Source organism: Trachypithecus francoisi, unplaced genomic scaffold (assembly GCF_009764315.1).
Source record: "Trachypithecus francoisi isolate TF-2019V2 unplaced genomic scaffold, Tfra_2.0 Lachesis_group10, whole genome shotgun sequence".
Classification (NCBI taxonomy): Eukaryota; Metazoa; Chordata; class Mammalia; order Primates; family Cercopithecidae; genus Trachypithecus; species Trachypithecus francoisi.
The window spans coordinates 47,700,569-47,725,187 of record NW_022681455.1 but is presented as its reverse complement, the minus strand read 5'-3'; the positions used below and the strand labels follow the sequence as shown (position 1 = coordinate 47,725,187).

Below are 24,619 nucleotides of genomic sequence, written 5' to 3'. Positions count from 1 at the left end.
GAAACACATTTCTAGCTATATTTTAAATCAAGCAGAAAACAATATGAACTGATCAAATTCTATTTACTAATAAGCTCAATAAAAAAGAGTAAGATTTTTTAAAACATGAGGATTCTTTGTCTGTTTATTGAACAATTAATAAGGATAATTTTCACCATATAAAATATACTGAATAAATGTCAATGAATTTCTCTAAAATACAATCAACATTTCAATTCCCAGAAATTAGGAGTAAATATAGCTTCATCCATAGCAAGCGGGATCCAACTATACGACAGAAGGATCTATAAGATATTCAAATAAAAAGACTGAAAGGAGGCCACATTTTAAGTCAGAAACTTTGCATTTGCAAACTGAAAGAGGGAAGAATAAGGTCACCTGAAAAAACTTGAAATGTAATAGCATATTTTATAATAAGGTAATAAAAAACATCTAAGTGTAACTGGCCTTGAAGTTTAAATGTAAACATGAAATGTTAACAATGAAGCTAGAAAAATTAAAACATTAAGATTTCTTAAAAATACCACAGAGTAAAAATGAAACTTTAGAGTTCTCCTTTGACTTATGGATAGTACATTAATGTCTGTAGCTTACTTTGTTTAGAGATAAAATAGGGGGAAAAAAGCATCTGTTTCCTAGAGTTAAACTAAGAACATACCTGAGAAAGTCCTTTGAAAAAGTTAAAAAAACAAAATACAAATGCAAAGCACTATACAAAATATTAAAAATTATCAGAAAGTAATGAAGACACAATGCCTTTAATAATGAAAACTATCAAGACTTCTCTGTTTCAAGTTTTCCATTTTACAAATAATAATAGGTATTTTAAAAAAAGGAAGAAGTACAGACTAGACAAAGATATCATTAAGCTGAAAAATCAGTCCTAAAGCTTAAAAAAAATTAGCAAAAGGGATATTAGAAAAAGTATATTTTCTGGAAACAAAAGTATCACTAGATTAAGAGGAGAAATTTAAAGTCCTATGAAATATAATCTAATGCTGGCACTGAAAGTCTACGTCATCTCATTTCTAAACTTTTAAAACTAAAGTGTATTCATATCCAGGTTGGGTAGCACAGTCATTCCACTATAAAGAGGGAGTAATAGATGGATAATCTTTTAATATCTATTTCAGTCCTCTGATTAGTAAGAAACCATAAAGTCTGATCAGTAAGGACCAGAAAAATTTTACTTATCAAGAAGATTCTTTTATTATTTCTACTTTGGCTACTAAATTTTAAACAAATTTCAACTGTGTAATTTCAACTTTATCCACACAAAAACTGCATATGTGTATCTCTTAAAGAGTTTCTTTGACAATTTTTTTTTAATGTACCACTGCTGTCCATGCTGACTTACCTGTTTCTTTGGAGGTCCTTACTATAAGTGAATCAAGGTCTACTGATTTTGGTCTAAGGGGCAACTGTTCAGAATCTAGCTTTGGTTTTGATACTGGCTCAGTTTCAAACTTTGATGCAATAGTAGAAACTTCCCCATTAATCCTGAAATAAGAAAAAAACATGCAAAAATCACTAGTAAGAAACATGACTTTTTTAAAATTGTGATTTAATGACATTAAAGATTTTATGGCCTAATACTGATTACTTTCTGTTCTGTATTTCCATAAACATAAAACTCTGTCCTAAGGCTGATTACAATGAAATGAAAAATGTGAGAACAGTTTAGTAAGTGTAGAAAATTATTATAAACATAAAATTAACATTCAACAGATATTAGTACACAGAAAATACAAAAAATAATACTTAAAAATTAAGCTGCAACAATAGAAGGACAACTCTAAAAGGTAGGCAACAGTGAGAGCTAAATCAAAATGTACAGAATGCTCTTGTATTTTTTAATTTTTTTATTTTTTTAGATTATTTTTTATTTCAACAGGTTTTTTAGAAACAGGTGGTGTTTGGTTACATGAATAAATTCTTTAGTGGTGATTTCTAAGATTTTGGTGCATCCACCACCCGAGCAGTGCACACTGTACCCAATGTGTAGTTTTCTCCTTCACTCTCCTCCCACCCTTTCCCCTCAAGTCTCCAAAGTCCAATGTATCATTCTTATGCTTTTGCATCCTCATAGCTTAGCTCCCACACATTAGGGAGAATGTACAATGTTTGATTTTCCATTCCTGAGTTCACTTAGAATAAGAGTCTCCAATTCCATCCAGGTTGCTGTGAATGTCATTTTTTTCATTCTTTTTTATGGCTGAGTAGTATTCCATAGTATATATATATATATATATACACCACAATTTCTTTATTCACTCATTGATTCATGGGCATCTGGGCTGGTTCCATACTTTGCAACTGCGAATTGTGCTGCTAAAAACATGCATGTGCAAGTTATCTTTTTCGTATAATGCCTTATTTTCCTCTGGGTAGATACCCAGTAGTGGGATTGCTGGATCAGATGGTAGATCTGCTTTTAGTTCTTTAAGGAATCTCCACACTGTTTTCCATAGTGGTTCTATTAGTTTACATTGCCACCAGCAGTGTAGAAGTGTTCCCTTTTCATCACATCCATGCTAACATCTATTATTTTTTGATTTTTTGATTATGGCCATTCTTGCAGGAGTGAGGTGATATCACAGTGCAGTTTTGATTTGCATTCCTGATAATTAGTGATTTTGATCATTTTTCCACATGCTTGTTGGCCATTTGTATATCTTCTTTTGAGAATTATCTATTCATGTCCTTAGTCCAGTTTCTGACGGGATTGTTTCTTTCTTGCTTGCTTTTAAAGTTTATTGGTGATGTTTTTAAAAAGGGCTGTGGCAGGAGACTAAATGGGCTGCCACTCCTTGACTACTGCTGCATCTTGGTGATCAACTCTTGCATAGATGTGGTAAGAAGAGACACCACTGGGTCCTTTCACTGTCCTGGGTGGCTGAGGCCCACTGCACCCTGGAGTCCTCCTTTGAAAGAGGAAATTTTTTCAGGATTATCAACCAGGCCAACTTTATTCCAGACAGTCATCTCTGCAGCCTCGACCTCGACAGTCCCAAACTCCACCACACCAGTATCTGCCTTCTTACTGAAAAGCACCAAGTTGAGAATTCCACCATACTTTTGCAAAAGTAGCTGCCTTCTGACTCATCCTTCTTGCACTTCCATTTCAGTTTTAGTTTGGTGTTCCTTTGTCTTCAGTATTTTCTGACTTTTAATCTCAAGTCAAGTTCCTGCCACATCTGCTCCTGGATCATCATCTGCTGTTCCTCCAGTTGCCAGGAACACTCTTCAGTAAGATGTTCAATCTCCTACTCAAGTGTCCTGGTGCTCTAGCTCTCCTCCACCTTCTCACTCACTTGGGCCTGGGCCACTAGGTCACGTTTACCTTTTAGTATTCTCTCATCAAGCCTCTGGGTCCTCTATGCTATCTGCTTCTTGGCTTTTCTAACCTCATCATATGCAGCCCTGGCTGCAGAAAGGCCTGAGAAAGCTAGTGGAGGAGTTCAGCTGCTCTGTGATTATCCAACTTTCGTCTGGGTGGCAGGAGAGGGCCTTCTGCCTATACGCCTCCTTCACCTCTTTGTCTGCTTTCTCCATGATGCCTAGCAGCACGAACAAGTCCACCTCTAAGAGCTGCTGGTTTGCCATGGCTCCAGCCCTGACTGGATTTGTACTATAACCCCCCAAGTGTTTTAAGCATGCACGAGGACTGCTGGCACAGCCAACAGAATACTGCTTAGCATCCTGGGAATTTACTGATGCATTTTAATAACTAAAGCTCCAATCAAATTCGCAGAATCTGCCTGTGATCTTTGTTTACATATTCAGCTCTCAACATGTTTATATTCTTCTTGGACGTTATTTACAACATTAAAATAAACTTTAACTTTTCAAAAAGGTAAAAGATAAGTGTTGGTGAGCATCTTAAGAAAAGGGAACCCTTGCACACTGTTGGTAGGAATGTAAATTCCTACAGCCATTATGGAAAACAGTACAAAGGTCCCTCGAGAAATTAAAAAGAGAATCATCATATGATCTAGCAATTCCATTACTGGGTACATATCCAAAGGAAATAAAATCAATATGTCAAAGAAATATCTGCATTCCCATGTTTGCTGCAGCACTATTCACAACAGCCAAAATATGGAAGCAACCTAAAGTATCAATGGATGAATGAATAAAGAAAATGTGGCATATACACACCAGGAATACCATTCAGCCATAAAGAAAGAAAGAAAGCCTGCCATTTGCGACAATATCAACGAACCTGGAGGATGTTAAGTCAAGTAAGCCAGGCACAGAAAGACAAATACCACATGTTCTCCACTCAAATGCGAAGTCTAAAAAAGTGGATCCCATAGAAATAGAGAGTAAAACAGTGATTACCAGAGTCTGAAGTGGTTGTGAGTTGGAGGGGAGTGGGAAGATGTGGTCAAGGAATACATATTTACAGTTAGATAGAGAGAATAAGTTTAAGAATCCATTGTACATTATAGTGACTATACTTAATGGTGATGTACTGCATTCTTGAAACAAGATAAGAGTGAATGTTAAATGTTCTCATCACAAAAATGATAACTATGTGAGGTTATCACAGTTACTGAAGCCATTCCACAATGTATTATATATACGCTTTAAAACATCGTGTTGTAAACAATAAATACATACAGTTGTATATGTCAATTTTAAAAATAAATATAATTGAAAAATAAGAAAAAACTTACCTGGACATTTAGAAAGGCAATGGAGCCATTAAGGTCAAAGGTGAGTAAATCAATAAGCTAATTTAAAATTAGGTAAAACATACTTGGCTATAGGAGGTGGTGGAGGAACTGGTTTTTCAGGTCGCTTTGGGTACATTGTTCCAGAAGATCTCAATAAATTATTGGCTTTCGTAGGTGGAGTAGGTTTCTTGGGTGGGACTTGTGGAGCTGCCGGTTTAGAAGGTTTCTGTTCCAGTGTTGATTTCTCATCTAAGATTAAAAATATTTCACAAGTTATTGACAATCAAAATTATTTAGGTTTTTCTATTCCTAAAAGTTTGTATCAGTCTGGAAAACTGTGACAGAGGCAGACATAAACTTTCATTCTCTATATTTGTATACGTGTGCATTGTTTTATTTAGTTTAAAGTTATATTTTAATTTAATAAGCCTAAATAGCTTTTAAAAAATGTTAGGAAAACCACTAATAAGCTTCAGATTAGTAGATAATGCCTGCTTTTTATTATGTTCCCAGGAAGTTTTGCTTTTAAGTGTAGTAGTCTATCTCAAATATAAACACATGATTTTACTCTAACAAGAAAATTATCTAGACTTAAATCCAGATTATTTTCTGAAACTGAAATACAGAGAAATGAAAACAAGTAGAAACTCGAGTGCTATATAACGTTCACATTTAAAAAGCATGATGGTGAAGGAAAAAGAAATCAAATGTTAAGAGAAACTACGGTGAGACTGCTTAGCCACAGATGAGAGAATTACAGGCTTATATTTGCAATTCTTACTACTGTACTAAGAATTTTATTAAAACCATTTCACTTAATAATGCAATGAAATGGGTATTTCCATTTGAAATAGAAGAAAATAAGCTGGAAAAAAACAATTTTGACAATTTTATACTATGTCAATAAAGACAATTTTATCACCAAAAAGGCAACAAGTACTCTTTTACTACACATGACGCACCTGCTTCCTGATCTTGCAGGTGCTCACAATAGGTACTAAAATTGACACATGTGTATGAGACAGTCATAATACAGCAGTCAGCTAAAACGTGTCATAAGACATATATACAAAAATAAGAAGCTCCTAAGCACCATACTGAATAATTTTCAAAATGTACTTGGTCTCTGAAGAAAACGTCTATCACAAGACCACAAACAATTCTGTAAGATTTCATATCAGCCAGAAACTGGTGATTATAAAACCTGAACATCATAGCACACAGATAAACCTCTCCCTAAAAATTACAAGTTTTATTTCACAATGAATACAAAATACTATTTTCTCCTTTTACCACTTATTTAATACTTGAATCACATGAAAATATAGTTTAGTCTATTAAAATTCTGGTCATCATTTGGTACAAAAATCTATTTCTATATGGCCTCAAGATATAACAATGCAGTATATAATTATACCATCAGAAATTTTTAAAAATCGAAACTCTCCAGTTGAACATTATTTGAAATAAAACTATTTGTAATTGTAAAAACCAGCCAAACACAAATTTCTAGAAATTAGGAAAAATGTTTTATATATAATACCATGAAAAATGGTCAAAGGATAGAAATTAAAGAGTTCACTGATTGAATATATTTCTTTTAACAGATACACAAATAACAGCTTGAAATTCTGTAGTGTTAGTCTAAAAAAAACAATACGTGGAAATCAAAAGGTAACACAAATACGACTTATCATTCCTGGTTATGTCCATAACTAAATCAACTATAATGTGCTGACTTATTATATAACTACTATAAGATGGCAACATATTTATGTACTAGATTTTATTTTTTTAGTTAAGGTGACATTTACATAAAATTAAAAACTCTAAAATGAACAATTCAGTGCCATTTAGTATATTCACGATATTATGCAACCAATACCTTTATCTACTTCTAAAACATTTCCAGCACCCCAAAAGATAACCCTTTCCTCATTCATCAGTTAACCTCTGGCAAACAGCAATCTGCCTTCTATCTTCTATGGATTTATCCATTTTGGATATCTCATACACATAGAATCATGCAATTACCTTTGTGTCTGGCTTCCTTCACTTAGCCCAATGTTTCAGTAGTTTATCCTCTTCATAACATATAGCAGTATTTCATTCCTTTTTGTGACTGAATAATACTCCATTACACATATACATACACATATATAAAACACAATCTGTTTATCCACTGAAGTATATCTGGATTCCTTCTACCTTCTGCCTACTGTAAACAGTGCTGCTATGAATATTTATGTACAATACATGAGTGTCTGTTTTCAATTTCTTGGATGTTTGGAACTGCTGGGTCATATGGTAATTCCATGTTTAACTTTCTGAAGAATCACCCAACTGCTTTTCATAGCAGCTAAAACATTTTCTACTTGCACCAGTGATGTATAAAAGTCCAGTTTCTCTACATCCTTGCAAACACATTATTTATTTCCCTTTCTTAAAAAAAAATTTAACCATCCCAGTGGGTGTGAAGTGGCCCTTGCTGTGGTCTTGATTTGCATTTCCCTAAAGACTAATGATGTTAAACATCTTGTCAAGTGCTTACTGACATGATTAATGATGTTAAATATCTTGTCAAGTGCTTATACAACAAGTATGCTTATAAACATGCTTGTTATAAACAACAAAACTTATATATCTCCTTTAGATAAATATCTATTTCAGCCTGTGCTGCAGTTTTAAATAGGTTTGTCTTTTTGTTGTTAAGCTGTAACACTCCTTTATATATTCCAGATACTTGCAAATCTGGTAAGATTTCTCCCATTTTGTAGGTTGTCTTTTTACTTTCTTAATGTCCTTTAACACACAGAAGTTTTTAATTTTGATAAAGTACAATTATTTTTTCTTTGGTTAAATATGCTTTTTGTGACATAGTCTAAAAAGAACAAAATACTTTTCTCTAGATTCACAACACTCTGAGACACCAAATGTGTGGGGATTTATTCCCACAACAACCAAGTATCTGTCACCAGCTGAGTGTCCTATAATTTAATTCAATTCTGACACTATCTATCTGGGGTGAGCATCAGATCCCATAAGTTAAAGGCTCAGACCCACAAGATTGCTCCCACTTCAGATTCCAATCTGAAGTCCAGTCCTCTCGTACTTCTGATCAACTGCCTATAAACCCCCTATAAATCATGGGGATTCCCATGATCACTCCTCGGGTTTGATAACTTGTTAGAAGAGCTCACAGAACTCAGGAAGGCATTTTATTTACAGTTTATTATAAAGGATACAGCTCAGAATAGCCAAATGGAACACATGCAAAAGGCAAAGTATGCAGGAAGAGATGCAGAGTTTCCATAACTTCTCCAGGTGTACCACCTTCCCAGCCCCTCAATGTGTTCACCAACCCACGAGCTCTCTAAACTCGGTTGTTTAGGGTTTTTAATGAAAGCTAATCAGTTGGCTGGTTCCCCTGGCAACAAGGCCCCTCCCCACCTTTAGGGGCGTCACAAAAGTCTCCTCATTAATATAAACTCAGACGTGGTTGAAAGATGCTAGTTATAAATAACAAAAGATGTTACTCTCACCTTTATCACTCAGGAAATTTCAAGGATTTTAGGAGCTATGGTGCCAGGAACCAGGGACAAATATCAAATATGCATTCCTTATTATATCACAACATCACATGTATCTAAAAACCTATTGCCAAATCCAAGGCCATGAAGATTTACTCTTGTTTTCATCTAAGAGTTTTAACTCTTATATTTAAGGTCAATGATCCATTTTCAGTTACTTTTAGGTTACAGTGTGGAGTAGGGCTCCAACTTCATTCTTCTGAGCACATCCAGCTGTGAGTACAAGAATTTTAGTTCAGCTAAAATTTGGCCAAATCCAAGAGAAAATGTAGATTTAAGGAGAAAAAAAAAAAAGTTCTATGTTAGCTGCCTGAATGACCAAGGAAGAATTACATAAGATACAGATATTATGATAATTTAAGATATAGGCTGGGTACAGTGGCTCATGTCTTTAACCCTGAACACTTCGGGAGGCTGAGATGAGAGCACTGCTTGAAGCCAGGAGTTCATGACAAGCCTGGGAAGCAAATCAATACCTCCATCTCTATAAAAGAATAAAAAATTAAAAAATTAGCCAGGTATGGTGGCATGTATCTTTAGTCCCAGCTACTCCAGAGGCCGAGGTGAGAGAACCACCTGAGCCTAGGTGTTTGAGGTTGCAGTGAGCTATGATGACATCACCGCACTCCAGCCTCGGCAACAGAGTGAGACCCTGTCTGTAAGAAAGAATATGAAATACAGAAGAGTTATCTCAAGTATATGATTTTTTTAACAAAAATGTTTAAAATGTATGCTAACAAAATACAATAAAATAACCAAAATCTGTCATTTTATTTGCTTCATAATATAGCAATACGTTACCAACACGGTATGTAATAAGTTAACCCATTTATTAATTCAGATGAGGGTTAATATCCTACTGCATTAACTGAAATGGAAAAATAAGTGATAATACAGGCACCAAAGCAAAAGTGATTCAGAAATATCCAAGTGAATAAATACTAATTTAAAAAATCAAATATTCTATTCTTTGTGATCACTTGGACATGCCTTAGAGAAAAAACAGTACTACCTATAAAGTAGTGAGTCTATTCTTAATTGAATCTATGTTTCTAACATTTTAGAAAATTTTAGGACAAAACGTATTTATTCATATTTATCTCACTGAAGTTTAAACTGCAGTGTAACATTTTCAGAAACGTTAAGTATAAAGTTTGAGAAACTATTACCACAGGAACATACCAGAGTAACCACCACATAGGCCAAGAACTGAACATGATCCATATCTCTGAAGTTACCCTTATCCTTTCCAATCACTACCCCACTGCTCCTACCTAAAGCTGTCTTCTAACACCACAGATTATTTATGAATATTTTTAACTTTACATCAATGAAATCCTAAGATTCATGTTGCTGTGTGTAGCTCTAGTTCATCTATTTGTTGCTACATGGTATCATGGTATATGAATATACCTCAACTCCTTTACTCATTCTTTTGCTGAAGAACATTTGTGCTGTTTCCAATGGCAACTTTGTTATAAATTTATAAACTTTGTTATAAATTGCAGTGAATGTGCAGATTGCTTTGGGTAGTATGAAAGTTTTAACAATATTGATTCTTCCAATCCTTAAAGATGGAATATTTTTCATTTTTGTGTGTGTGTCTTCTTCAACTCCTTGCCTCAATATTTTCTTTGCATATATCCAGGTTGGATTCCACAGTATTCTTGGTTTTGTGGCCTGATGCTTTTAATCACTTTTAGAAAATTGAAAACCAGTATATCTTCAAATACAGTTTCTGCTCCATTTGTTTCTCCTTCCTATCTGGTCCTCCAATTACATGTACATTAGACCTTCCCACTGTACAGTCATCCCTCTGTATATACAGAGGATTGGTGCTAAGACCCTCACGTATACCAAAAGCACACATACTCAAATCCGATGGTGAGCACTGTGGAACCTGCCTGCACAAAAGTTGGCTCTCCTCATATGCGGGTTTTGTATTCTCATGAATACTGTATTTTTATTCCCCATTAGGCCAAAAAAAAAAGTCTTTGTATACGTGGACCCCACATAGTTCAAACTCACGTTGTTCAAGAGTCAACTACATTCTTTATGTCTCTTAAGGTCTTTTCTGTATTTTCTATCTTTTTTTCTCCTTATGTTTCAGTTCAGATATTTTCTTTTAAAAATATACACTCATATACTAACATTTGTGTGTATATACTTACATATACTTACATAAGTAAACAAAATCATTTAAGCTCAGATTGACTCATATTCATATATACTTATAAGGTTCTAGTTCTGCCAAAATTATCAACCCCATCTTTTATTACTTCTAACATATATTAAGCATAGTTACTTTAAAGCTTATATCTAGTATCTCTAATATCTAGATTCCCTAAAGGCCAGGTTCCATTGTCTGTTGTTCCTGGTTTCTAGCCATGTGTCGTATCTACAAGTATGCCTAATTATTTCTGAATGAGTACAAGACACAAAAGATTTATAGGAAAACACAGAGATAATTTAAAACTCTAGATGATGTTTTCTTCTCTAGAGAATAAAGGTTTACTTTCATTCTTTCAGTAAGCTAAGGTAGGGATAGTAAAAATCCCAGGTCATTGTTCTCCCATCAAGAATTGAGATGATTAGAAGTTGAACTTCAGTGTTCTTCAGAGCTAGGTCTATTTCTATTTATACTTCCTCCTACAGTAAATCCCTTTAGGGACTGAATCAAAACCTAGTTCACTAAGATACCTCCTCTTTCACGAGCTTTGAACTCTTAATTTTTGTCTCCTTGAACCCAAAAGTCTATTGAAAGTTCTTTTCATAGTCTAAGCTACCACTTTCAAGATTGGCAAATGCCCCAACAGGAAATATGAGCCCCAATGCAAGATTAACTTTACTGGGCCCTCCTCTTCCCCTGTATCTTGATTTTATGATTCTTCATTTTATTTGTAGCTCTCCTACTCCTAGCAAATGACTCTGGCAAATATATATATGTACATATACACACATATATATACACACACATACACTTCATATAACCATTCTACTTGTTCTCAGCAAGAGATCTGGTCCTCATTTATCACTGCCAGAAGAACATCCTACTTCAACTTTGACTTATATATACTCCCTTGGTTTTTATGATTCTGCTCTGTGATCATTCTCTGCCTATCTCTATGAGCACTACCTGTCAGTCCTTCTTCAAGAGTTCCTGGTCATCAAACAATTTCTTAAATGTATATATTCTAAGAAAGCTCTCTTCCCATTCTTACTCTAAGCAATCTTCTTGGATAATCTTACCCATACCCGTAAATTTCATACCTAACTTCCAGAATAGCATCTTCCAACTAAACGTTTAATACGAACTCTTAGCAAAAGTTCAGCGAGTATGTCGTATCAAATCCCACGTCAAAAGCTGGATTCACATGTTTTCCTCCAGAAACTGTCTCTATTCTATAATTCCTATCTCACTTTCCAATGGTCATAATCATTAGTATCTCATGAGTCAACAAGATGTCAACATAGAACCTTAATTGCATTCCTTATGATAGATCCTAACTATATCTTAATGTCTTCAGCAGACAATGCAGTTGAGTCCTTCCAAATCAATCCTACTTTCATATGATTACACTGAGACAATCAGTACATAGTATTCTTCTTACAAGTCTCATTGGTCTAGAGGTAAATGTGCCCAAAAGTGGTCCAAGAAACTGAAAAGGACTTACATTCTATGGTTGGGGAGAGGTTTTCCTCTCTTTCCTGTCAAACGGACAAGAAATCATGTCGCCCTGACTGCCACTCTCAGCATTCTTGTGATCACAAGAGGAGACAATCTGAAGATAAAGTGGACACTGAGGATGGCAGAATGGAAAGATATAATTCAGGTCCATAACAGAATCACTGAGTTGCAGGTCATATGACTCCTACTTCTAGACTTTCAATTATGTGAGATTTTTTTTTCCCTATTGTTTAGGTCAGTTTCAATAAGGACTGATTTTCTGTTCTTTGCTCTTGAAACATTTCAGCTTCCTTTCATCCATACCAACTTCCACTATCTATCCCACCATTATCTAGCTAAATACTACTAGAAGGAAGTTTCAGATAAACAAATGTAAGCATGTCATAATCTGGAATCCTTCAGATTTTAACGAATCCTTCATATTACATAATAAATACTGTATTAAGTATTCCCTATGTATTATATACCTATTGTGTAAGGCATTAGAGAATCAATGGCAAATAAGGTATAGATATCTATTCACACATCTTTTCCCTCATGGAGTTTAATCAAGTGCAGGGTAAAGAATATCTCAAAACAAACATCTAAACTAATATGTAACAGATAATAATGGGAAACACCTACTTTTAAATAGTGTTAAAGAAGCAAAATTTTAAGCTGGAATCTAAAAGATGAGAAAAACCTACCCATGAAAGATTCTGAGAGAAGTACAATTCCAGAGAAAGAAGGATGTCCCCTAAAAAATTATGTATTTATGCAGAAAGTATGAACTGCAAACATGGAACTGCAAACACACAGAAAGCAGTAAATGTAAATAAATCCAACCACTGACTGGGAATCAGAAGTATACAAATGGTGGTTGAAGACATGAGTGTACAATAACAGAATTCAGAAGGAAATGCTCCTAAAGCAGAAGTGAGCAGATTCACTGCTTCTGCCAGTAAAAGTATAGAAACAGACTGGCCTTCAGCATCATTTTATGCTCTTTCTGTGGGTATGACTGTGTATGGGTGTAAAGGAAGTGAGGAGGACATATAGATAAAAGTTACCATTTAAGTGATTTTATAAGAAACAGCACCTTTGTTACATTCTCTTCTACACATTTATATGCCTCCCTACCTGCACTCCAAAATAATTATGAGTTCCTCCCTTTGTACCATGAATTCCATACCAATGACATGATGAGTATCATCATGAGATCAGTAAGAAAGATAAATACAAAAAAGGACATCGCAAAAAGCAGGATAACTTGTGCTTCAAAGTGGTGATATTATTATCATTCTGGGACACAGCCTGCCAGGATTTTAGGTACTTCTGGGAAAATGAAAACAACAGAGGGGCAGAAAATTGCTAAGCAGGTTTGAGAAAATCCACGTGGTGGCCTGGGACAGAAAGTAGAAAGTGAGAATTTAATCACCCATCTAAACATTTGGGAAAATATCCCATGAAATAATGGAGAGTCACTTAAGAGTCTGAAATAGAGGGGTGATCAGTTTCATGGTTTCTAAGTATTTCTTCCCCGCCCCCCACCCCATCCTCACTGCAACAGAACAGAGCTTATCAAAGGATACCTCCTATGGAACTTAGGTTTTATCCTAAGATCATAAGATCTTAGGATCATAAGATAAAAACCACGAACAAAAATACAAATGAAAAATACTTTATTTCCTTGTTGGAAGGCTTACGATGCTTCAAATTGATCCTAGCCATAGTTTGAAAATGCTCCCTGTCTCAACTATGGGAACAAGGGTAGAACTTTGATTTATGTTTATTGTTACTTAGTAAAAAATAATTTAACAATATTTAATATTCAACCGGCTCTCTCTCAATGCACGTGTCCAAAGGTCACTGGCAACACTGACATTTTTCTTATTCATGGTACCTGATCTATTAAAGGCATATCAGGTTTATGAGAACATTCTGAAAATACTTAGAATCATTTCCCTTGTTATGCCTTGTCTTGTCTATCCTACATACAAAAAATTCTCGTATTTACCCTTAAACTCCAAAACCAACACTTTATATTAAGTTTTCAAGTCATTCCAGGTGAACAGTTCTTGTGAGATTTTTAAATGGAGGGAAAATGTCTTTTATATTTATTCACATATTTACTACTTCTGGCATTCTTCATTGCTTTGAGTAATACCAACTGCCAATCTACTATTGTTTTCCTTCTATCAAAAATAATTTCTTTTAACATTTTCTGTAATATACTTCTACTGGCAATAAGTTCTCTGAGATTTTGTCTCAAAAGGTTTTAATTTTGCCCTATTTCCAAAAGGTATTTTTGTTAGGTAGAAAACTACAGGTTGGTAGTTATTTTCTTCCTGGCTTTAAACTTTTTGTCATAAATTTGCATCAAATTAAAAATTTCAGCCATTATTTCTTTCAATTTTTTTCATGTCCCCATTCTCTCACCTTTCCTTAGGTACCTCAATTATAGGTCAGTAAAACCACTTCATTTTGTCATTCAGGTAACCAATATTCTGTTCACTTTTTTTCTACACATTTTTAATGATTCTATTGCTATGTCTTCAAGTTCACTAACATTTTCTTCTGCAGTTTCCAATCTACTGGACATTCCATTCAGTGTTTCTCATTTCAGATACTGTATTCTTCTTTTCTAAAAGTTCAGTTTGGGTCTTTCTTATATTTTCCAGTTTTCGCACTATTATGTTCACATTTTCTTCTACCTTTTTAAACACATGGGAAATGTTTATAGTAGCTGTTTTAATGTACTTGCCTTCTATCTCCACCACCTCTGTCATTTCTTGCTCTTTTCTGCTGACTGACTTTTCTCCCCTGGTTGTGGATTGCTATTTTCTTGCTCTTTCTATGCCTGGCAATCTTTAATCAGACAATGGACGTTGTGATTTTTACTCTCTTGAATACAAAATTTTATTATATGCTTTTAAGTTGTACTGAATTTTATTCTGGAATTTGTTGGCCGTATTTCCAAGACAGAGGCAGAGAAGCCTTTAGTCTAAGGTGATACACTCTTTTATGAACTCTATCCAATGTGCTATATATTATGAGATCTGTCTACTCTGGCTCATGGAAAAATGAACTATTTGTGAGTTACAAAGAGTGCTTCACCTACCGCTTTCCAATGTTTATTTCTCCATTATAGAAGTTTCTTTTCATGCATGTGTAGATCAATATTCAGGCAAAGTCTCACAGTAAGCTGTCTACAGATCTGAGCACTCTCTGTGCAGTTCCCACCATTCTGGCACTCTGCCCCACAAATTGTAGCTGCCCAGGCCTTCCTAAATACCTATCTCTGCATCCTCAACTCTGCAGGACATCAAGGTCTGTTTGGCTTCCTCCTTTCTGCTGCCTGTAAACTGCTTCTAGACAATAAGCTGTGGTAATTATAGGTCTCACTTCAGTGTCACAGTGACTTATACTGCCTGATGTCCAGTAAGTGAAAGCCACTGTTTCACATAATTTGTCCAATTTTCTAGTTGTCTAATTTCGAGTGTAAATTCGGTCCCTGTCATTCCACCATGGGCAGGACTTTGCATAGATAAATGTAATAAAAATGCATCATCTTCGAATTTTTTTTCTTCTTCTTGAGACTGAGTCTCACTCTGTCGCCCAGGCTGTAGTGCAGTGGCATGATCTTCGCTCACTGCAAGCTCCGCATAGTGGGTTCACACCATTCTCCTGCCTCAGCCTCCCAAGTAGCTGGGACTACAGGCGCCCACCACCACGCCCGGCTAGTTTTTTTTTTTTTTTGTATTTTTAGTAGAGACAGGGTTTCACCGTGTTAGCCAGGATGGTCTCGATCTCCTGACCTCGTGATCCGCCAGCCTCAGCCTCCCAAAGTGCTGGAATTACAAGCGTGAGACACCGTGCCTGGCCTCCATTTTATTTGTAAGAACAACTGACTGATTTTAGGGAAAAGGGGAAGTCACTATCTGAATTTTAACAAAACTGCTGCCTAACTGGTGACATGACTTTTTTTAATAGAAAAAAAAATAGACAATAAAGCCAGCAATATACCTCTTACATGTGGTTCTACGTATCTTGGTAAGATGAGTTTTTCAGGTAGGACTGATATTACAAACAAGTACTAAAAATTGATCTAAGATTCCTACCAAACTAGTTCACAAAGAATTAATCTGAGACTAATATTTTCATTAGGCATAAACTGTGCAACATATTTTTTAAATTCTTAAGAAAAAAGAATATAAAAAACTTCCATTTTGAAAGTAAAAAGAAAGATAAAGCTAGGAAAGTACATGACATATTCATGGACTAGAGACAGAGTGCTACATTTAGTAAACAAAAAGGGTAGAATATGATATCAAAAATATAATCTGGGGGTCAGTTACTGGAGGGCCTTGAATTTAAACTTTTGATTTTTATCTGAAAACTGAAAGCCTTTTCAACAAATGGTGTTGGATCAACTAGACATTCACATGCCAAAAAAAAAAAAAAAATGAATCTAGACAATGACCTTACAACTTTCACAAAAGTTAATTCAAAATGAATCACAAACCTAAATGTAAAACACAAAACTATAAAATTCCTAGAAATTACACAGGAGAAAATCCAGATGGCCTTGAATATGGCAATGACTTTTCAGATAAAACACCAAAGTCATGATCCATAAAAGAAATCACCGATAAGCTTCAAATTTAAAACTTCTGCTCTGTGAAGAAAACACACCACAGACTGGGAGAAAATATTTGCAGAAGAAATCTAATAAAGGACTGCTATCCAAAATTTCCAAATAAAAAAACTGAAGGAAAAAAAACCTGAATAAAAAATGAACAAAAGACCAGAACACTTTACCAAAGATACACAAATGACAATTAAGCATATGAGAAGATATTCAACATCATATAGCATTATGGAATTGCAATTGAAAACAAAAGTAAAATACCACTACACACCTATTAGAAAGACCAAAATCCAAAACACTGAAAATACCAAATGCTGGCTAGAATGTAGAAGAGAAATTCTCACTGATTACTGGGGGGAGTACAAAATGGTTCAGCCATATTGGAAGAAGTTTGGCAGTTGCGCCTACAAAACTCAGTATACTCTTGTCATATTATCAGGTAATCCCTCTCCTTGGTATTTACCCAAATGAATTGAAAATATGTCCACACAAAGACCTACACACATTTATAGCAGCTCCCCTTATAATTGCCAAAACTTAGAAGCAATCAAGATGTCCCTCAGTAAGTGAGTGGATTAATAAACGGTGGAATATAAAGACAATGAAATACTATTTAATGCTAACAACAAATGCCTCCCAAGCCATGAAAACATATGGAGAAAATTTAAAGGCATATAATTAAGTGAAAGACACCAATTTGAAAAGGTTACATGCTGTATGATTCCAACTATATGATACTCTGGAAAAGGCAAAACTATGGAGTCATTAAAAAAATTAATGGTTGCCAAGGGTCAAAGGGAAAGACAGATGAATAGGTGGAGTAAAGAAGGTTTTTAGGGTAGTAATGCTAATTCTGTATGATACTACAACGGTGGATACCAGACATTATACATTTGTCAAAACCCGTAATAGGTACAGCACTAGGAGTGAACACTAAAGGAAACTATGGACTTTGAGTGATAAAGAAGTGTCAATGTAGGGAGGCTCACTGACTAACAAATACACCACTCTGGTACAGAATGTTAACGGTGGGAAAAATTGTGCCTGTTTGAAGAAACGGAGTATACAGGAACTCTGTACTTTTGGCTAAATTTTGCTGTGAATCTAAAACTGCTCTAAAAAAAAATAGTCTCTCTAAAAAAATGATCCTGGGCTGGGCGCGGAGGCTCACAACTGTAATCCCAGCACTTTAGGAGGCCAAGGCGGGCGGATCATGGGGTCAGGAAATTGAGACCAACCTGGCTAACATGGTGAAACCCCGTCTCTACTAAAAAATACAAAAAATTAGCCGGGCGTGGTGGTGGGTGCCTGTAGTCCCAGCCACTAGGGAGGCTGAGGCAGGAGAATGGCATGAACCCAGAAGGCAGAGCTTGCAGTGAGCCGAGATCACGCCACTGCACTCCAGCCTGGACCAGAGAGTGAGACTCCATTTCAAAAAAAAAGAAAACATTCTGGCAACAACATGAAGTATGAAAGCCAGAAAAAGAGCTGAAGTGAGAGAAATCAAATAAGAGGATACAGTACTTTAGGCAAGAAACAAGGATGGATTAGACTACAACACTGGGAGAAGAAACAAAAGCATTCTAAAATAGTATTCAAGTTTCCTGATGTATATAAACTAATCTACTAGTGACAATCATTGCATATCTTTATGTACAATGAGAAGGACTTATTTTCTCCAATTTCACAACAAACCAATAAGGTTTTTAGTAAAATACATATGGCACCCTGGAATAACTTTCCAGGTATACATTATGACAAACACGCAGTGAGATTAAATAATATGTAATTAATTATTTCCATGCTTAAGTAGGAACTGGGTCTTCAACCTTCTACGGAATTTTTTAAAAAACTGAAACACTATAAAAATAATAAAAGCATAGTTATTTAATGCTTAGTTTTCTTACACAGTCTGTTAAATAACTATGAATAAAGACAACATCCTACTAAAGTAATAGTTTAATTTTTTAATGGATGTAAATTGTTATCTGTTTGAGAAAGCATAATTTTATATCAATCTTAAATGAACTACTCCCTCCCAGAAAACTCCAAGCATTGTAAAATAAATACTGAATACCTGTTAAAAATCAGTGTAAATGACTCAGTGTGGAGAAACAGATCTCTTTAAAATGACAATAAAAGAAATATTTGTCTTTTTGAAAGTTGAAAATTAGCCTCACCCTTTTCTTCAGGCTTCAAAGAAAAATACTTCTTCTCTGCAGCTATTATTTCAGGCTTTGGAGCTATGGGAGAAAACATTAATACTTTTGTAAGAAGATAGTTTTAAAGCACAGAGACAATTACACTTCTAAAAAGTAAAGATGCATTGAAAAATAACATCAGAAAAAACCATGCTTTAACAGAAAGAACAATGTACCAGAATCACCAGGCTCAATTTCTAATCCTGGACCTGCCACTATTACCCTACTCTGTGGTCTCAGTTCCTTCTTTGTCAAATTGAGGTGTTACAGATCATATCCTCCACCATACTGCAGTCCAGAAGAGCTGTGGTGATGAAAACATTCTCTTTTTTCAGTAGCCAACATGTGACTACTGAGCACTTGAAATGGCACTCTTATGACTGAGAAACTGAATTTTTAAATTTTATTTTAATTAATTTCAAAAGCCACACATGGTTAGTGGCTACCATATTGCACAGTAAAGCTATATAATAAACTTTCAACACCAACTTCTAAAAAAATTACTTTTAACTTATGCTTTCTTTGCTCTAGGATTATGTCAGCAAACATAAAGTTAAAACCAAGGGGGAGAAAAAGACTTGGATTATTCTAAAAAACAGCAAATCTTATAGGAAATAGAAATTTTTATTACACTTGTAAAGAGCAGTTATTTGAAAATAGTAGTTATGGAAGCAAAGAGCTAGATTACAAAACTTTAACTCTTGAAGACACTTCTCGGTATACCATAATTTATTCATCTGTTTAAAATCATCTACTTCGTTTAACCTTCAGCATATTGTCTGAAAGAGTACGTAAATTATTATTTGAGACATTAACAAATGGATTTCATTTGAAAAGGTAAAATAACGAATTGGCCAGGTCAATATATTAAGTTTTCTAAGACAGTTTAAATTTGATTAATTTTATTAACTCAAAATTACATATAAAGTAGCTACATTTTCAAGATTCTTATTTTATACCATTTGTACTTTTAAAAAAATGACAGACACTGATGCATGTGAACACTCAATTTTCATATATTTCTAAAAATGTTTACAGACAACATCATACTTGATAAAAATTAATAGTTTGCATTAGATCCAATTTTACCATTTTAGAATTTTAAAAAATTGAAAACAGCAAACTAAATAATGTGTTTCTTACATACCTGGAGCCTTAGCAGGAGGTGGTGGTTTCTTTGGTTTCTGTTAAAATAATAATGGTGGAAACGGTTGACCAGTTTCATATCGAATATAGTTAAACTCTAATTAGTAATAATCTAAATCATACAAATGTTTCTCCTCTTCATTCCGTCCTTGCCAAAAATTATAAAATGCTAAGATTGTAAAAACTACCCAAAAAAACCAATGACAACAAATTATTTCATTAGAATAAATAGCCTCATTGATCAAAATTCAGTCAAATATTTCAATCCATATTTCAGTGGATTGAATAAACCTTAAAAATCTTAATGAGCAAAAATGTTCTGCTCTGCCTTCCTCTAGGTTAAGATTCCTAAGTACCATTTTATCCCTCTTTTGCAGCTGGGGTTGTGGGGAGAGGAGGACTGGCAGAACAAGGGAGAGACCTTGTTTTTTGTTTCATTTTGTTTTGTTTTCTAAAAAGCAGAGTAGCAACAAATAGACTAAGTTTTCATTCTTAACCCTTTGGAACTCTCAAAGGAACAGTTAAAGGTAAAGATGTGTTTTTTCTCAATTTGTAAACATTCATTCATTTTTAAGACTTAATACCTTAAAATACTGAGATACATTTCTAAGTATGTGGACTTGGTTTTCACAAATTAAGAATAATTGATAAGCCATAATGTACAAACATAATAAAAGCAGAAAAAATGTATTCTTTAGTAAAAGTATAAAATAAAGCATATGAAGGCTAAATCAATACTGAATGCAATCTAACAAAAGAAAGGCCTCAGATAGCCTAAGCTTCCATAGAGTTAGAGAGTTCAGCATTGTCTTAAACCTAACATGGTAGCCCATCCTGCTGTGTGCTTGCGCTAATGCTCTTTCCCTCTATTTTAAAAACTCCATTATATTCCTCATCCATGGGGAAAGGGGACCAAGTTGTAGGAAGACAAAGACCACTGATGAATGACTCAGCCTCACTTTTTCTCTGAGAAGTGATACTAAAAATAACAAATTCTGTTGAGGCAAAGAGTGCTTCTTGCCCTCCCAAAAAAATGCACCAACAGCATTATCAGCAATTCCACAAGACCTTAAAATAAACTAAAGCTTTTCAACAACATTAAATAAAATATAATTTCTTCCAGGAAAGTACTAATTTATGTTACTAGGATAGACCGTCCTTCTTAAATTGTAAAATAAAGAAGTCCAAGGTTATTTTTCAGTACAGTCGAGAAAGAAACAAAGGAAGAATAAAGTATGGAACTGAAACATCATTTTGTTTTATTATAACTCAAATAACTCCTACCTGAATAGCTACATCTGAAACGCTTTCATAAAAATTATTCGATAATAATGCAAAAAACTTGTTTACAAAAGATTAGTGGCAAAATGTTCTTTCAAGTATTATCATCACTGAAAAACAAAAGCTTACTGGAAAGTCTTTATCGAGTTCATTTATCTGGACAGCAAAATTGTCTGGAAATACTCCTTCTTTACCATTAAGTTCACCTTTCCACCAGCCAGCTTCTCCAGTCTCCTAAAAAGCAAAATAGAATAATTAAGACAATAAAAGTTATCTTTTTTTTTTTTTAGATAAAGTGTTGCTCTGTTGGCCAGGCTGGAGTGCAGTGATGCAATCATGACTCACTGCAGCCTCAACCTCCTGGGCTCAAGTGATCCTCCAAGTCAGCCTCCCAACTGGCTAGGACCACAGGCATGCAACCATAAACTTCTGGGTTCAAATGATCCTCTTGATTTGGTCTCCCAAAGTGCTGGAATTACAGGCATGAGCCACTGTGCCCAGCTGCAACTAAACAGATGACACTGTCCTTCTAAAAGGAAATATTTCCCATGTATTACTTTTAGCAGTAATTACAAAATTGGGTTTAATTTAAAAAAAGAAAAAATCTATTTTAAAATTCCATCTATAACATTAAAAGGTTCTCAGAGAAAAGAGGAGAAAGATAAAATAAGGCCGGGCATGGTGGCTCACACCTGTAATTGCAGCATTTTGGGAGGCTGAGGTGGGTGGAACACCTGAGGTCAGGAGTTTGAGACCAGCCAGACGAACAAGGTGAAACTCCATCTCTACTAAAAATACAAACATTAGCCGGGCATCGTGACAGGCACCTGTAGTCCCAGCTACTCGGGAGGCTGAGACAGGAGAATTGCTTGAACTCGGGAGGACGAAGTTGCGGTGAGCCGAGATCACACCACTGCACTCCAGTCTGGGTGACAGAGCGAGACTCCGTGTCAAAAAAAAAAGATACAATGAAAGGAAGTGGAAAAGAGACGAAGGTGGAGAGGGAGAATATGAATTTCCAAACTGTATCTTTCTTAACATTCTTAACACTTTATATACTAAATATTAATCACATTATTCAGCTGCTTTAAAAATTAACGAGATTTGACCAAGCATAGTGGATCATGCTTTGTAATCCTAGCAACTTCAGAGGCTGATGTGGGAAGATCGCTTGATGCCAGGAGTTTGCAAGACCAGCCTGGGCAACATAGCAAGACCCTGTTTCTACAAAAAAAATTTGAAAAAAAAAAGTTAATCAGGCACAATGGGATGCAACTGTAGTCCCAGTTACTTGAGAGGCTGAGGCAGGAGGATCACTTGTGCCCACGAGCTCAACGCTGCAGTGAGCTATGATCACACCACTGCACGCCAGCCTGGGCGACAAAGCAAGACCTTGTCTTTAAATTTTTTTCTTTTTAAATTAACAAGACTTTCTAAGTTTCTTCTAAATATTCACCACCCTTGCATGAAAAATTAAGTGTAATCAGTGCAAATTACATTAATATGAAAATTTACATAAATTTACAAAATTCTTGCTAAATGATTTTATCTGCAGTTGATGATAGATATGTCAATTTGCTTCACTATAATAACCTTTTTACTACTATGTATCCTATAACATCATTATCCTTTAAGTATACACAATAAAACTTATTTTAAAAAACAATTATATACACTATGCCATCTTATAACAAAGTCAATGTAAAACAATGGGACCAGGTGTGACAGCTCACACCTGTAATCTCAGCACTCTGGGAGGCCAAAGCAAAAGGAATACTTGAGCTCAAGAGTTCGAGACCAGCCTGGACAACATAGCAAGACTCCATCTCTACTTTAAAAAGGTGTGTGTGGGCAGGGGAATTTCAAAAATTATTCTACAAGGTTATAGCAAAAACCAAATATTTGTAATTTTCTCATAATATAGTTAATATAGGATTCTGCCCACACAAAAGTACTACTGGGTTTTTTCTTTATTTTGCATTAGGATTTATTCCAAGTTATAAAATCACTTCCATTTTTAAAATGGTGACATCATTTTCCAGAGTATAAAGAGTTTCAGAACCATTTTCATACTGATGGACATTTAGCTTGTGTCCCTATTTTTCTTCTTCTGTTTATATGACAAACAACACTCAAAACGGTAGATAGGAGAAAAAATAGAATGAAGTGGAAGAGAAGAAAGAATAAAAATCTGGGAAGTTGAGGTTAATTGAAAAAAAAAAAAAAGGAATTACTTTAAAAAAAAAAGCAAATATGATGGTTAACAATAATTTCCAATATATAAATTATAACAAATATAGTCAATAAAAGTTAGCTCAAAAAGAGAACGTTCTGAGCACTTATAACATGCCAAGTTTTCAGGACTTAGAAACAAGACAAAGTCCCAGCTCTTCTAGATTCCAGGGTGAATATAAGAACATTCTAGGGTGAATGTATAACTTCTGAAAAATATTTCTATAAACAATTCACTGAAAAACAGAAATACCTTACCTTACTTATCAAATGGATTATCTCCCCCTCTTTAAAAGTAAGTTCATCTTCATTAGTACCTTCATAGGCAAATAATGTTCTACAATATTCTTTAGCTGAAATAAAGAATGCAAATAATGTGGCTCACACAAATGGATTCATTCAACAAATACTTATTTATTAAGCCTGTATCTTGTGTAAAGTATACTAAAAGTGATTAAAGATGAACTTAATAATCTATCTTTAAATTTTAAAATACTTATAGTCAATACCATATGTTAAATAACAACTTCATTAATCGTTCATTCAAATAGTTACTCTTTGTGATGTTCCAGACACAGATTCAACTACAAGGAGATACATCCTTCAACCAACAAAGTACATCAAAATCCTTGACCTCGTGGTGCTTACATCTAATAGAATTTGCTATTCTAATAAAGCAGTGTAACAAATGCTTCCAACAAGTCTCATGATACATTTGAGTATATTTCTACTATTCCCAATACGAAAGTTTTATTCAAATACATACCTTTAATTTTACCTTCGCTATCTGTTTTTGTTATCTCCACACTCTGCGTTTTGGATCCCAGTGATGGCAGGATTAAGTGCTAGAATAGAAAAAAAATGGCATGAACTATTTTAAGATAGAATAAAGATAATACTGTTAAACAAAGTTTCCATTTACAGTTACCCAGCTTTCCCTAATGGTCCTTATAGCTAGGATAGTAATGTGACTGAAAAATCAGCAATGAAACAGGTAAAGGTCTCCAAAGTTCCTTAAATCATAGCTCAGAGCTAAGATTCCTTATCTAAAAGATAATATTCTCTGATGCCCATAGTATATTAATGAGATTTAATTTTAGAATCTCTAAAATAAATAAGAGGCTAGGCACTGGTGGTTCATGCCTGAATCCCAACACTTAGGGAGGCCA

General features: G+C 34.7%; 1 protein-coding gene across 2 annotated transcripts in view; it reads right to left on the bottom strand.

Moving 5' to 3' along the window:
* CD2AP (CD2 associated protein) overlaps window positions 1–24,619 on the bottom strand; it is a 156,626-nt gene that overhangs the window by 29,375 nt on the left and 102,632 nt on the right. For both annotated transcript variants that reach the window (XM_033217393.1, XM_033217395.1), the window contains exons 7-13: window positions 24,217–24,295; window positions 23,709–23,803; window positions 21,348–21,452; window positions 19,939–19,975; window positions 18,771–18,833; window positions 4,766–4,931; window positions 1,358–1,500 (exon numbers count right to left, since the gene is read on the bottom strand). In XM_033217393.1, the coding sequence (XP_033073284.1) occupies window positions 1,358–1,500; window positions 4,766–4,931; window positions 18,771–18,833; window positions 19,939–19,975; window positions 21,348–21,452; window positions 23,709–23,803; window positions 24,217–24,295 (688 nt within the window). The remainder of the gene's footprint in view (window positions 1–1,357; window positions 1,501–4,765; window positions 4,932–18,770; window positions 18,834–19,938; window positions 19,976–21,347; window positions 21,453–23,708; window positions 23,804–24,216; window positions 24,296–24,619) is intronic.